At 37.9% G+C, this 16,565-nt stretch overlaps 2 protein-coding genes across 3 annotated transcripts in view; both read left to right on the forward strand.

The window, feature by feature from the left end:
- ttc27 (tetratricopeptide repeat domain 27) overlaps nt 1–772 on the forward strand; it is a 137,760-nt gene extending 136,988 nt beyond the window's left edge. Inside the window, exon 20 of the mRNA XM_065297479.1 lies at nt 338–772. Coding sequence (XP_065153551.1) covers nt 338–457 — 120 coding nt within the window. The 3' untranslated portion in view covers nt 458–772. The remainder of the gene's footprint in view (nt 1–337) is intronic.
- A 6,436-nt stretch (nt 773–7,208) lies between these two features.
- ltbp1 (latent transforming growth factor beta binding protein 1) overlaps nt 7,209–16,565 on the forward strand; it is a 122,029-nt gene continuing 112,672 nt past the window's right edge. The window contains exons 1-2 of one of the 2 annotated variants that reach the window (XM_065245005.2): nt 7,209–7,887; nt 8,655–8,725. In XM_065245005.2, the coding sequence (XP_065101077.2) occupies nt 7,571–7,887; nt 8,655–8,725 (388 nt within the window). In that variant the 5' untranslated portion in view covers nt 7,209–7,570. The remainder of the gene's footprint in view (nt 7,888–8,654; nt 8,726–16,565) is intronic. The other variant, XM_065245006.2, reaches the window with a different exon arrangement.

Here is a 16,565-nt window from a genome sequence, read left to right on the forward strand (position 1 = left end):
ACTGTGGGCACTGTATGGCAGGTGGTTTAAGAGGAGTGGTTTAAATAAAGAGGGATTGGCGATGCTGTCCAAAAAGAAAGTAATTAGGAGGGGTGGAAAATGTTATTGCAGTTTGATGAAAGATGAAATCCCTGCTTTTATGTAATAACATGCACGGATGAATCACTCGCAGTAAAACTAGGAATGTGTATAGAAACTAAGTAAGGTTATTTTTTTGTATTTTTTGTTCACTTTAAATGTGTTTCCATTATATGTGATTTGTTTTGAGTTAAGGTTTTATAGTGACTGTTTAGCTGCAGATTTATTTGCTTTTCTTTGTTTTTTTTTTACTTTACAGCAACTTTACACTGATGTTGCCACAGGGGAACTTCAAGATGATGTCATAGGTGACATCACAGGCCTTGAGCAGCTTATCACAGAGCTGCAGGACCTGAGTGCACAGCTCCGTAGCCCATGAGCAATACTAATGTTATCCAGCCTTCGATTGGTTAATCAGTATTTTAACATCATGTTTTACACAAGAACTCATCTGGAGAAGTTTTTATGGCTCAGGACTTCTGTTCAAAGTCAATCGTCAACTGGTAGAAAACAGAAAGAAAAGCCTTGGGAAATGAGATCAACATAAAATGATCTTGGATCAGTCGTCTTTATCCTAATCCGAAGATCCTTAATCACATGATCTGTGATTCCATTTAATTGAATTTCCTACGCCTTATGTATAACTGTGCCTCTCTCCAATTTAATAATAAATACGCATATCTTTCTTATATAATTGCCTTTGTGCTTGTTTTTGTGGACTTGATCTATTAATAATAAAGGATTAACAGTGACACAGTTTTACACACTCAGAAAAGCTTAAGATGCAAGACATCTGAGATCAAGCGATATCCAGGTCACATTATAATAAATATTCTGTGTATTACCAATGTCTGGTGTGCTCTGCTAAGTGACTGTTGCATTGACTAATGTTGTTTACACGAAATGTAAATGCTGAAGGTAGTTCATTAATTCAGCATGTTTCGTTTTGCACACTGTGCTTACCCCAGGGTTAATGTCTTTTTTGCTACAATATGGCTACGTTTAACCTAGGACTAATGTTATTAACCTCTAACATTATGTTTGCCAAAAATCTTTACCACTGCTACAGCCCTAGCATACAAATGAAGGGTTTAAGTAACTGGGATTTAGCTTTAGTCAGGCGGAGTGCCGACACGGTTCAATCCATACTGACAGTCAGATAAAGAGTAGCTACAAATGCGGTGTGATATTGCTTTTCAGATCAGTGCTTATGTCACTGTTAGGAAGATTTGCAGAGGTGGGGTGCTTTACCCACCCCAGGGTTATGCTATATCGTTTAAATGCTTATACGGAGTTCAGTTGCAAAAGCCACTGAACGTCACCTCCATTAAAAATGAGATTATGATTGTAACCAAATAATCTCCACAGATACTATACGTTCATCAAATACTTTCACGTTAAATCTGTTTAATCTTGCCTTCAGACCATTCAGAAATACAATTTTTAGGCAGAATCCATTAAAGGGGCCATGGCACAAGACTTTTTTTAAGATGTCAAATAAATCTTTGGTGTCCCCAGATCACATATGTGAAGTTTTAGCTCAAAATACCATATAGATAATTTATGGTGCTGTGGTTGGATAGTGCATATTAAGGGGCTGTATTATTATAATAAGACCTCCTTATGACATCATAAGTAGAGCCAAATTTCAACAACCTTTTTTCATGTGCTTGTAGAGAATGGTTTACAAAAACTAAGTTACTGGGTTGATCTTTTTCACATTTTCTAGGTTGATAGAAGCACTCGGGACGCAATCATAGCACGTCAGATTTTCATGCCATGGCCCCTTTAAAGCTCACATACTGTAACACACACTGTTTCTGCTTATCTTATGTTAATCTTGAGTATAGAGTAGTATTACATAGAGTATTATTACATCGTTCATATATCCAAAGAGTGTTTCATTTTATCCGATTTATAAAGACAGATCACCTGTACCGATTCTTTCCAAAAAAACAGTCCTGGAGCCGTAACTTGCGGAGCGAGTGACAAACAAGCAACACACACAAAACATCCCACTCTTTCTGGATAACTTATGATTCAATACACGTGTACATTAAATGCATTCACGCGCCGATTGCCAACAAAACACAGACATTTGATGCAGTTTTACTTACCGCCTGCAACTCATGACCCGCTTGGGACTGCCCCGTTTCAACGAAATCCAGCACTAGGCAAACACACACCCACAACTCCGCTGCTACCCCGGATAAACAAACTATATCCATTACTTTCATAAGACTGGGTTATTAATTTCCATCACAAACAAAAAAACACTTCTTTGATGATGTTGATTTTGTGAAAGCTCTTGGATGGTGCGTGGGTGTGGGTTTTAACTATTCCAGTTAAAATGACCAGTTAAGGACTTCCACTGTACTTACTGCCCTAAAATTGCCCATAAAACAAATAAAGCAAGATTGTTACGTATTAATCCTTCACATTTGAAAAAAAAACTTTCCGAAACTTAAAATATTTAAGTAAAAATTTCCACTTTGTAGGTTTGTGCAAAAACGTGCCTTTTTGAGTGTCCTTTTAAAATGCAACGGAGCTGGTCTCTGCACTAAATTGCAGTGTCGTGGTTGGATAATGCAGATTAAGGGATGGTATTATCCACTTCTTGACATCACAAGCGGAGCCAAATTTCAATTACCTATTTTTTTACATGCTTGCAGAGATGGGTTTACCAAAATTAAGTTACTGGGTTGATCTTTTTCACATTGTCTAAGTTGATAGAAGCACTGGGTACCCAATTATAGCACTTAAATATGGAAAAGTCAGATTTTCATCATTAAAACATCTGACTTTTAATGATCACCTTACAAATTGCCTTTTATATTTACTGCACATTAACTGCGGTTAAATGTATATCTTTGTATAAGACATTTATATTTAACCCTCGTATTTCTTTGGAAAATGTCATTTCACTTCTCCCTCTCTCTCAGCCCTCTACACTCTCGGAAACAAGATCAAGTACAAAAGCTGTCACTGCATGGTGCTCTTTAAAGTAAGGTACCTATATACTTTTGTGTTACCAGCATGCACCCTTTAGGTACAAAGTTGTACTTTTTCAAAGAGTGCCACCCCAGTGACAGCTTTTGTACTGTACCTTGTTTCCACTGTAGTGTGTGTGTTTTCTGAGAAATTACATCTAGCCAGTATTTTTTCCCTGAACGGTTTTGTGCATTACAGAATGTCTGTTAGTAATTAACTGTCATTGTAAGAGACTTTTCGACCGTTTCGAAAGTTCGGTTATTCATTGTTTGGTTGGCTACACAGAACTGGTGCAAGATCACTGCATGTCACAGAGAACCTACAGGAAAGCTGGAGGTTAAAAACATGAGGCTGACACAAAACAAACATCCTCTGTCTGTGTCCTGGGAAGAATAATAGATCTGAAGACACAATGTGAATTCACCACAGCAGAACTTGATCATATATCTGTTTGGTAATAATGGGAGGAAATTCTAAATTTTTTAAAAGTTTGCAATATTTTCGTCATGCTACGAATTTATATTTTTTGTTGAATCCTTTTTTTGGGGGAATGTTTTAGGAATTGGCAAGGTGTGTTTAAACTAATAGCTTATCCAAGGATGCCAACGTTTGTCTACATAGCAAGTGTTCAGGTAGCAACTTTTTTTTTTCCAAAAATGTATGCTTGAAAACCCCTTATTACAACACAAAGCTGTTGAGAGGAGACATCCAAGTGACTCCCACCGGGTGCCGCCCTGCTAGCTGTGGCAACAATCACAAAGCACATTTTTAGCTACATAAACTGTTAATTCCTTAGCACGCCTCTGTTACCTCCCCCTGGGTGCAGTGATATCACTGATACAGTGTGATGTCTTCCTGTGGGCTGCACGCGTGGCTGCTGTATCATTTAACTGCATTCCTCCTGTCTCGCCCTCAAATGAACAAGTGAACCCAACAGCCTTTCATTATGTTTTCTCACTTTATATAGCTATAAAAGTTGATTGGGTTTGACGTGAAGGGTCCCCCACATTTCAGCTGACATTGAATTGATGGGACTCAAGCGTACCCATCAGAATGTGTGTGGTGAGTACAGTACAGCATGTGCAGATTAGCTTGGCCAACTATTTCAAAAACTCTAATATAGTAACCGCTGGGGATAGTTGGAGTAAACTAATTCATTACCCGTTCTCGCCAAGGCAAACATTACGTTACATTAATCTTATACGCTTTGCTGTTATTCTTGTTGTGGTGCATTAAAATCCCTATTCCTGAGTATTAAATGAATCCTTCACTCTGCGGTAAGGACATGAAAGAATGAAATCATGGATCATACAGCTTATTGAGGGACATTTGAAATACAGAGAACTGAGCGGTGGGATTTTGTGAATTAGGCCCGTATGCAGTTATCCAGAACACACCAGGACTGCATAGCACAGGTAGGCACACTGGAGAACTACATTACAAGCCAGTGGCATGTAGCACCTGTGGTGATGCAGAAACGGATGCCTGTCGGTGGAAGGGGCAGAGCTTTATCTGACTGACAGAAGCCTGTGGTGTATGCGGTGTAGACCTACAGTATGAGTAGGACTCAATTCATTTGAATTAAATTTGAATCAATTTTATGAAATATGTTAAATGGACACTCAACTTTTTTTAAATATGCACATTTTCCAGCTCCCCTAGAGTTAAACATCTGATTTTTACAGTTTTGGAATCTCTTCAGGAAACCCGATATCCGGGTCTGGCGGTACCACTTTTAGCATAGCTTAGCGTATTCAATTGAATCTGATTAGACCATTAGCATCGCGCTCAATAATAAAAGAGTTTCGATATTTTTCTTCTGTAGTTACGTGTACTTAGACTGACAGAAAATAAAAAGTTGAGATTTTCTAGGCTGATATGGCTAGTAACTATACTCTCATTCTGGCAATATTAAGGATAATAATCAAGGACTTTGCTGCCGTAACATGGCTGCACGAGGGCGCAATGATATTACGCAGTGCCCACAAAAATTGTGACTCTTTTCAGGCTCTGTGCAATTTCATTGCGCCTCCTGCAGCCATGTTACAGCAGCAAATTCTTTTTTCCCCAGAATAAGAGTAGTTCCTAGCCATATCGGCCTAGAAAATCGCAACTTTTAATTTTCCTTCGGTCTACAATGTAACTACAGAAGAGTCAAGTTTTAAATGGGTAAAATATAGAAACTCTTTGGTTATTTTTTGCGCGATGCTAATGGTCTAATCAGATTCAATGGATTATGCTAAGCTATGCTAAAAGTGGTACCGCCAGACACGGAGATCAGCTGAATGGTTTCCAAAACTAAAATAAAATACAAAATAAAAATATTTTTATAAAAATAAAAATGTTTAACTCCAGGGAAGCTGGAAAATTAGCATAATTTCAAAAAAATGTAGTGTCCCTTTAACAGTAGCAGGATTTTTAAAAGCTGTTTTTTAGAAATCTTTCGTAAATATTCAAAAATTCTATCAATTATGGTAAAGTGAATATAGATGGGTAAAGTTTAGATTTTAAACAAGTTGTTTATTTATATCTTCTACATGTTTTGGCACAGAGAACAAACAAATGTAAACAATCCATCTCATCAGCGCAGTATACCAAAGTCTTGCCATTCTGATTATATTCTTTGCTTTTTTCTCCCCTCTGTCTTCTCTTTTACTTATGATGGTCATTATTTTTAAACTATAAATAGCTATGACCCAAGAATAGCTGTGAGCCAAGATTGGAGAGAGAGACACGACTGTCTCTATCTTCCTTAACACTCTTTTAAATTTAACTATTAGATCTGCCTGCTGTGTGATTAAAGAAACTGTTTTTATATTTTCTTCCAATTAAAGATCATGATTTGACAAAAGCAAAACTTTTCTCATCAAGTCTGTAATTATGCAGTGTTGTATACAAAATGTGTTCATAAACTTGCAGCGCGTAACACATGCTGTTTTACATCAGGTTGTGTAAATCCCGTTGGAATCCATTATCACAAAGACGTTCAGATTTCCTTAAAGATGATCTCATACAGTGAATACACTTTCCAATCTCGGTCAGATCTCCATCCAAATGTTTCCTTTCTGCATCCAAATTGTATGAGGGACGGCATTCGTCTGTCTGGCTGTCTCACCCACACACATCCTAAAGTTGTTTCAGAGGGGAAGTTTCAGAGTCACCTTACAGTAATGCTGTAAAGGCATTTGGTAAGCTAGATAACAAGCATCTGTGGGAGGACAGTGACTTTCTGCTAAATTTAGGAAATTGTAAGTGTGTGAAAGAATGGATTGGAGCATGTTAATCTATTTGTGTCGAAATGCAGGGTGTGTGAATGCTGAATGTATTAATAGTATATGGTTTTTGACGTGCTGGAAGGCTATAGTCCCCATTCATGGGCACAAGATCTCAAAGTCAGATTTAGAGTCGGTATAAGGAGTCAAGCATGGAAAGTCGTTTACACTTTTAAAAATGTTGGGTTATTTTCATCTCAGCATTGCGTCAAAAAGGGACAAACCCAGCCGTTGTGTTAAATTTACCAAGAAAATGTTTATATTTGACCCAACAATGTGTTAAAAAACAACAACGACAACAACCCAGCATAACCCAGGTTGAAAACAAAGTATGTTAGTATTGCTTTAGGAGTGCAAAAGTCATGGGTTTGACCCCTGGGTAACACACATACAGATAAAATGAATACCTTGCATTGCAATGCAAATCACTTTAGAGAAATATATCTGCAAAATGCGTACATTTGAAAGAGTTTGTGACCTTGTTATTTATGAACATGAACTCTGCCCTTGAGCTTGGACTGGCTGTGATCTTATTCTCCTCAGGCTATAGAAAATAACTAGCAGACGTCTGACATTTTTACAAACGACCATTCAAATTCATAAGTTTGCACAGTTGTGGATTTTCTGTTCCTGCAGTTCAATTGCTTTGCTTTACCGGCGCAAAGGTCATGTGTTCGATTCCCAGCGGACACAATGATAAAAAATGAATAGCTTGCCTTGGCTGCACTGTAAATCGCGTCTGCCAAATGCGTAAATGTAAATGTTCTGCCCTTGGTTTTGGGGTTCAGCCCCACATGTGTGTTCCTGTAAGAACTCCATCCCTGACGTCATGTCTACAAGAGATTCGTCGTATGGAGCTCGAGCACAAACTCCTGCCTTTGCACACACTCGCGCGCTCGAACTTTTACAGGAGTTTTCAAACTTACGCACGAGCTTCAACCTCGCGCACACGAGCTCTCTCCTGCCTCTCCGCGAGGAACAAAAGCCGCGTTGACTCGTGCTTTGAAACTATTTGTTCAACTCCAAGAGTTTTTATGTTTTCTTGTTAGTTATGTTTGCCTGTGAGTGCTATCTTACGGCTAATAGATGACAGCGCGCGAGGGTGTACAACTTTTTCACACGCGACAAGCTGATAGTTAATAGTTTATATTTCTATTTTATTCGTTTTATTTATATGCAAAGTGTCTATATACAGCAAAAACTCGAACTTGAACACTTTTATTTCTAATATGGCTGTGTTCGTATGGGATATCATTCTGGCGTTATTGATTTCTCCGGCTTTGCTTTCGGCGGATCAGAGCGGCATTAGGAGACTTTACGTGCTTCAACCGGGACCGAGCGGTAACGACCGGGTTCACGTGAGCTCCATCACATCTCTTTCAGGGACGTCGGGCCAGCCGCACTCATACAATGTGGAACTCAAAGCCAGATTCGGCGGCCAGGTCCGGACCAGGAGGATGGGTCACCAGCCGAACCCGAGCATTCCGATACACCAGGACCCTCAGCCTGTCCGCCACACACCCAGCCATCAAATGAAAGTGTCAGGGTAAGACCAAACATATTGGTAGAGTACACTTTACGTTGTTTAGCCTATACAATGAATTGCTATAGTAATAAAACACCAGTGTGTTCACAAGCAGCTCCATATTGCATAATTAGGAAAGTGATATTGGATCACACTTTGCATTAGTGTGCATAATACAGTTTAATACAAATGTACTACAACATAGAGTGGGACAAAACATTGCATTCCCAAGCAAGCATTATAAATACCAACAAGTTTTTCATTGCAGCCGTTGATTGACAAATTTGAGTTAGCAGCCAATGATGCATTTGACAAGGAGGCAAACTGTCTATAGTCATTATGATGTTCTTAAATCCTTTCATAATTCAACAACACTGTAACATCTGTTGTTTAGTAATCGTACCCTAGCTGATTCAAATTCAGGCTACTGGCTCCTGTAGCAGTGAACCCAATGCCCCTTAAAACATTGAAGCAGGGCCATTCACAAAGGTTTTTCCACATTTCCTCCAATCACGAAGAGTATCGAGTGTATCCCACACCGTATTTCTTAATATCTCCGGCACTTTGGATCAGTTCCTCTCGCTTTGTGGTGAAGTACAGTATGAACAGCACAGTGGGAATAAGACGTCTGATTATGTTGGAGCCTCGACCAACACTGGCCCCGGGCCCTCCTGTGAGAGCGGACTTACATCACTGGCTGGGTGGGCGAATAGATTGGCCTTGGGGTTACAGTAAGGTTAGTAGGTCCATTGGATTTGTGTGCGAGGGTAATTTTTGATGTCTTGCAGAGTGAACGTCTGTGGGGGGCAGTGCTGTGTTGGTTGGAGCAAAAGTCCGGGATCTCAGCGCTGTATCAAACGTGAGTTATTACGACTTAATACTGTCCATGTGCTTTGGTTTTTTCTGTTCTGCATGCTTCTCTGGGTTTTTCTAACGCTGCATTGAACTTGCCTTCAAAATGTTGCTGAAGGGCAGAAAAAAATGTTTTTAGTCGCTCTGGAAATCAAGTTCAGAATGCTTTGTGTGCTTTTTACACTTTTTTTGAAGACTGAGGGTCACACATGAAATAAGATTATGTAAGCATTAAAAAAACATGCAAGAGTGCGAATTGTCATGGCCAGGTAAACACAAAACCAGTGTAATTATACTACAGGGCTATCTTAAAGGAATACACCACCGTTTTTCAATATTTTACTATGTTCCTACCTCAACTTAGACAGATGAATACATACATATCTTTTTTCAATGCGTGCACTTAATCTTTGTTCAGCGCGTCGTAAATGTGTTAGCTTTTAGCCTAGCCCCATTCATTCCTTAGGATCCAAACAGGGATGAATTTAGAAGCCACCAAACACTTACATGTTTTCCCTATCTAAAGACTGTTACATGAGTAGTTACACGATTATGGTTGTACAAAGTAAAACGTGGCAATTTTTAAGTGGATAAAAAATGAGAACTATATTGTATGGCGGAAGTGCACTTAGTTTGCACCATGACCTCAGCGGACTGCTGTAGGGGAGTAGTCAGGAATGATGATGTTACTGCGCAACGAGGTCGAAGTGCTGCCAACTAAGTGCCCCTCTGCCATACAATATAGTTCCTCTTAATTTTTATCTGTGATTTACTTAACTCATGTTGTTCCTAACATGTACATGTTTTTCTTTTGTTTTACTTGAGAACAAAAAAGGAGACAATTTAATGAGCATAAATGAGTTGATTGAACGATTTTAGCAATATGTAGTTTTGTACATCCCTGGTTTTGATTAATTTTGGGTCATAAATCATCTATCCATCCATCCATCCTTTCATTCATCTATTCTCCGAACCTGCTACTCCTTTTTGCAGGGTCGCACGGAGCTAAAGCCTATGGGCATAATTCATATACCCCCGGTTTCACAGACAAGGCTTAAGACATAAGACATGTTTGAGCTTTTCAACTGAAAAAACTTTCACTGTCAGGTCTTAGTATGCCAGTGCCATTGATTTGTCTCAAGATACAAACCAATAACGTCTTTTTCTGAAGCAAGTTCATAAAGGATGCTAAAAGTCTTAGTTTAACTAAGACCTAGTCCTGGCTTAAGCTCATTCTTTTCTGTGAAACCAGGCCATTGTGTACAACTATATCACAGCATATGTACAAATATTAATATTTGTCTCTATTGAGCAAGACATTGAACCCTAAGTTGCCCCATAGTCCCCCTGCAATAACATATTTCTCTAAAAACACCTTCCGGATACATGTGTGGTGGATATATTTAGATGACATTTACCCATTTAAAGGGATATTTCACCTTAAAATGAAAATTCTGTCATTATTTACTCATCCTCATGTTGTTCCAAACCTGTATGAATTTCTTTTTTCAGATGAACACAAAAGAAAATATTTTGATAAATGATGGTAGACACACAGCAGATAGTGACCATTGACTTCCATAGTAGGGATAAAAAATATGATTGAATTTAATGGGTACCGTCAACATCATTTATCAAAATATTTTCTTTATCATTTATCACAGTACTTCCAAAATATTTTTTTCCTACTATGGAAGTCAATAGTCACTATCTGCTGTGTGTTTACCATCATTTTTCAAAGTATCGTCTTTTGGGTTAATCAGAAAAAAGAAATTCATTCAGGTTTAGAACAACATAAGGATGAGTAAATGATGACCAAATTTTCATTTTAAGGTGAATTATTCATTTAAGCAAATAGTTTAGGCCTCTATATTGCTAACCCAGTCAAAAACCTCTTAATGCCATGAGCAGCTGCTATGGGTAAAACGTAACACATAAGCAGAGATGTTTTATAGTGTCCTTCATAAACATTCGAGACAGACAGCTGCATGGCCCACCTGTGAGTCGAAATGGGGGCTTGAAGGCGTATTGTTGTAGTAGAAGAAAGAACGGACACAAGTGGATGAAAGTAATTATTGAAGACACAACAGAGAGTAAGACTTCAGAAGTGTTGGACTTGAACCCCAAGTAAAGAATAATATGGGAGAGGGGTGGTAAACATACATCCGCATCCGGTGTGAGAGTAGGAATCAATGTTTCTGTGTGTTTCTGCAAGCTTGTTACAGTATATAAAATCTATAGCCTGTTTGTCTGCATACATGATGGCCAACAGAGGAAACTGCATCTTTACCCATTCCACCAGAAATGTTCCCTGTTACTGGGGCAGTACCCTTTAAAAAGGTCTTACTATTTATCAATTATTTGATATCAGTATGTACCTTTGAGGTCCTAATATGCACCCTTTGATCTCAGTATGTACTAATATGGATTCTTTACGTGCAAAGGGGGTACTTTTTGAAAATGGTTTTGCCAGTGGCAGCTAGGGACCATTTTTTGACCATTATTTTCTGACAGTATACACACACATCCCAGACGACAATCAATATTGCTTCTACATCCCCAGTCTCTTGTGACATCCTTCAACTTGTTTTTTTAGGAATGATAAAATGACTTTTTGTGTGCATGGTCTACATTTTGGCTAAGTGTTTAGTCTTGGATGTAATGTACATGGATGGTTTTATATGTAAAAGTAATGAGATTGTCACTGATATATAAGTGTGCATGTACAGTACTAGACCAAATTAATGTTCAGTTTTGAACAATTGACATCTTCACTCTTTGTTTACATATTTTATTAAAGATGAATCAAATATTTCTGTATGCATATTGCATTGGTGTGTTTAGCTGCCTGTTTACAAGGGCAGAGAAATGGTTTCTGAAGATGGCCCAGAGCGTTGCAATTCCCCTTTAGCCATTTCTTTAATTTTCAAAGGAGGAATATATTGCTGGTGCATTTGATGTCAGTCGCCCAGCAAGACAACATGAAGGCCCTTAAGTTTGAGCTGCAGTGTTACATGTACAGTAATGGAAGATCTTGAAGGAAACATTGATATGGGGAGTTTCTTAAAAAAAACATTTTAAGGAGGATCTCAAGTGCAATTTTTTTGTCAGCCTGATGTGCTTTTATGAAACGTTATTCTCATAAACGTATGGAATGTAGTATTTCTGCCAGATTGTTGGCTTCAGCTCACAAACGTGTATCTGGAAACAGGATCCCAACTATATATATATATATATATATATATATATATATATATATATATATATATATATATATATATATATATATATATATATATATATATATATATATATATATATATGTATATATATATATATATATGTATATATATATATACAGTATGTGTGCTTTCAAGCAAATGAAGAATGAAATATGACCTCCTTTATACATCTGACAACAGAATTATATGTTATAATTTATGTTGGATAGGATCATGGCTGTTTTTCTTTAGTTTCATTACTTGTGTAGTTCAATATAAGGGAAAATGAGAATCTCCAGATTGTGTTGAGTACCTCCCTCTGTCTCTATATATCTTTCTCTCCATTTGTGTTTTAAAATCACAGTGTCTCCGCTCTCTGCCTCCTGTCTCAGAATATAGACTGGAGCATAAATTTTTCTGCTTAATGTTTAATGGGGTTTGATTTCTCAGGTTTTAATCTTGAATAGTTATGGCTTTTATTTTTCCTGGCTGGTTTCTCGGAGCTTCGTGAACTTAGTAGGAAAGTGTTTTACCTAGATTTATTCAGAGAGCTGTCAGTCATCCAGTTGATAAGTTTGTCTTAATATTGCACTGTGGACAGGGACGATGGGATATCGACCTTCCTATTTCGCCAACAGGATATTACACTTAAGTACTTTATCTTTAATGGAACAGGAAGAGCGCTAATCTTGTCTTTTTTTCTATACATAAATACGACAATGGACCTGAAGATTAGTATAGCACAGGAGCCTTTTTAAAACACCCTTATCTCCGAGTATTTAAATTTTTAAATACTTACTGTTGATTTACAGCCTTTACTTGGAGAGCTTAGTGTGTCTGTTAAAATCTAGGAGACTTTCCTGAATCGAATTTTACAAATGCCCATATGAATGAAGGTCACGAAGTGTGTTAGGTTTAGTCTGTGGAATGAGTGCAGCCTTGTTAATCTCTGTTCCCTGAGGATTTGGTGTGTTTTCGTGCCTGCTTTCACCATGTGATGTGCATTCAAATGCTTCTCAGACTTTCCTTGAGTCCTGTTGTTGGATTGAGATCATCAGGAAACATTCAGTGCATTTTTGTTTTTCTTTCAGACAGACATGGGTGGGGGGGAGTTGGTAATTTAATTTGTTTGTACAATGGAAGATTGTTTTGCTGACAAAGAGCTGGTGAATTGTGAAAAGTAAATTAAAGAGGACAGTTTTGCTATGAACAGAGATTGCTGGATTGATGCTGCTTTCAAAAATCTCCATTTTGTGACTTTCAATTTATACGAATTACTTTCAAGTTCTCATGAACAGGAAATAGTAATAAACTTTGCTTCTGTAATGTGACATATTTCCAAATAGTGAAATAGAATTTAACACAAGGAAAATAGCAGGCGTGGCTTGTATTTTTCACTGTGAATTGATTGGATAAAGAAAAGTAGGCGTTTCATTCAGAAGTGGAACTCACAGCAGACTGACCTTTGGTTTAACAGATGCTCTGCTATCCGGTTGTTAAGTGATGACGTTAGGAATACTGTTTCCGGGTCCAAACCTCCACTCATTTCAATAGAGGATATTATTAAACAGCCAATTTATTCACATCACACATTTAAGCGAAAATTTTATAAACTCACAGTGTACACTCCAGTCTCCAGGCTCACGTTATCCGCTTGTTAAGTCATGACGTAAGAAAAACCGTTTCTAGCTCCAAGCCACCACATTTAAACAGCCATTTATGAGCACTATTTATTCATAGCACACATTTAAGCGATAATTTAAACTCGCGTGTAAACTGCAGTCTCAGGCTCCCAGAATCAAAGACAGCAATATATTAATAATTCATAAAATCCACGTCCATAAATCCATGTCTGGTCTTCTCGGATGTTGTTATGGAGATAAAAATTAGGATCTGGTGTTTTTGGTAGTTTTTCATTATGGTACGAGTTTATTATAGTAGTGATTTTTGTTATTTCTCAATCACTATGTTTACATGCACAAAATTTTGTCAATCCGATTGAATTCAATACGATTTAATGTTACGACGATACAGTTTACATGCACCCTAAAGATTGCAATCTGATTAAAATGTTCGTTTACATGTACATTCTATAGAATCCGAACAGAACGTCTGCGCAAGCGCACAGCCGGGGTTGCCCGATTCACGTATCAGAACCATCCTAAATGGACATTCAAAACTAGCCCAAAAGCATCCCACTGACTATCCACAACCCAAATAACAATAACTAATGAACAAAATACTTTCATTTTTAACCTGCAGAAAAAAAACTGGGGAAAACAGTTTAAACAGTAGCTCAAATCTAAACTCGAAAAAAGCAGAGGACTTGGCAATGCCTCGTTGTGAACAGCATCTCTCGTTGAGTTCACGCTTTATCTCTGGATTAAAGTCACAAACGGAGTTGGAGAAAGTTGTTCTTAAGAAGTTTTCAGATATAGGTAATGAAAACACATGTTTCAAAAGTCACAACGCTATTTTATTGCTTTAAGTAGCCTAATGTTTTAAAAGTACACATAAACACGGCAGAATGTACATCGCGTGACCCCAGTAAACTTACCTTATAATGTGTGATGCCACTGCCTTGCTAATGAGTGTTTCTGTGACGAGAATCATGTGATATAAGACTTTAATATAAGACGTGAACTTGAGCACAAATGTTCTGTGCATGTGCACAATGTATTTTTGCATCCGATTGAGAAAATACTGTGATTCACACGTTGCGTACTTTTCTCATGCGGATCGGATCACAGTTCAGAGTACACCACCCCCTTCAATACGATCCAAATTTGCATCCGATCATCCTCAATCGTATTGATTAAGGTGTTTACATGAATGCTTCTTAATACGATTGAGCCATCAATACGACTGCAAACAGATTATTTGGTTGCATGTAATTAAATGTACCTAGTGACGTCTGTGAGCAGTTGGACCCGGAAGTGGTGCATGACGTCAGACTTAACAACCGGATAGGCATCAAGCTGACGTCATCATGGATTTTTTTAATGAACACTGCAATATTCCATACATTTTTTATTTTATTTCATGGGGACTTTAAAGCCATCTATGAAATCTTCATGACCCTTAAAAATGCTACACAATGGTGGACTACTGTTGTATGTTTTCAAAAAATGGGTAAAAGCTGATATATGTCCTGCACTAACCAAATTTTTGTTCAAGTATGTTTGATGATGGTTATAGTTGTGACTTATTGACTATTTTCTAACCAGATTGTTTGTTTTAATAGCATATACAGTAAAACAGGAAAAAGTATAATTGCAATGTACGCTCATGTCCACATTTAGGGGGTGTGCACACCAAAGCTTTTACGCCGCCGTATGTTTTCAATTGTATCCAATGGAAGCGTGGCATTTTTCAAATAAGCCAGCAAATGTTGATGTGCACCAGTGATGCAAGGGTCCGTGTATTAACAACCCGCACAAACACGACCAAAGTTTTCAACTAATCCGACCCGCTTTCTGGCTCGCATTTTTTAAAAGTAACATTTGTTTAAAATAGTTAATTGGCATCTTTATTTCAAACGACCCGATCGACCACAACCCGAATATCATAAAAAATATTTTTGGATGACTCGTAACCGTGGGTGACCACTGACCACAGGCACCCGCTCATTTTGGATCAACCTGCGCATCACTGATGTGCATGCTACCGTAGCGACAAAATTATTGGCAGCGTGAACGTAGCTTAAAGCTGTATTTCTCATGTAACTCATCTAAAGTGCTAGAATGTTTTTCCTGATCTCAGCTCAAGGCTGATTTCCATTACTGAAAGATTGTTCAGTCTATTTCTATTTAATTGAACAAAACCCAAACCATTCACATCCCTTGCTAGATAAAACACAACATGAAAATAATTAGTATGGCAAGATTCAGCAAAGATATGCAGATATGTTGTTTCCTTGCAGTCTGTTCTGAAGAACTGTCCTGGATCTTTAGGAGCAGGTGACCATAGTGAACCTACTGTGATGGGTCATGTTAGTGCTTTTAACACAGTAATCCAGTTTAACCAGTTAAAATAATAATTAAGAATGATTTAGTGCAAAACTGCCTTCCTACATCACTCAACCTGACATTACTAGTTTATTTAAGAAAGAACCTAGCAAATGTGGATGTGGATTTGTAATGCAGTCAACAAACATGGAAGATCATATCCATGCAATTGGAAATGTATGTCCATGTTAACCAAGCAGTTGTTTACAACTGCTCATTATTCCAATGTAAATACTGAATAAGTACTTAAATAGAAGCAACTTTAAAGACGTCTCTCTTCCTCAGCTAAGATCTCCACATGCTACAGTAAATCATGCTACAATACTTTCCTAAGCAAATCCGAGTTGTACCATCCCTGTTGACAGGTTTTAAGAAGTTATAGAACAAATCCGCAGCGCACAGATCCTCCTGAATGAGCTCTTAGATGTGTTACACGTATAAGCCTGAGAAGGAAAACGGTCGACTTTAATTGGCTCCGTGTCCGCTGTGAAATACTAGCTGAGCGAAATGGGCTTATCGACATTTCGTCTGGCACACTCAGCTGTGCGTGAGCTCCTACGCTGCTGAGGGTACAACGTAACACATTTAACACACATTTCAATATTGACTTGAGGGATAA

This window comes from Paramisgurnus dabryanus, chromosome 17, assembly GCF_030506205.2.
Source record: "Paramisgurnus dabryanus chromosome 17, PD_genome_1.1, whole genome shotgun sequence".
Taxonomy (NCBI): domain Eukaryota; kingdom Metazoa; phylum Chordata; class Actinopteri; order Cypriniformes; family Cobitidae; genus Paramisgurnus; species Paramisgurnus dabryanus.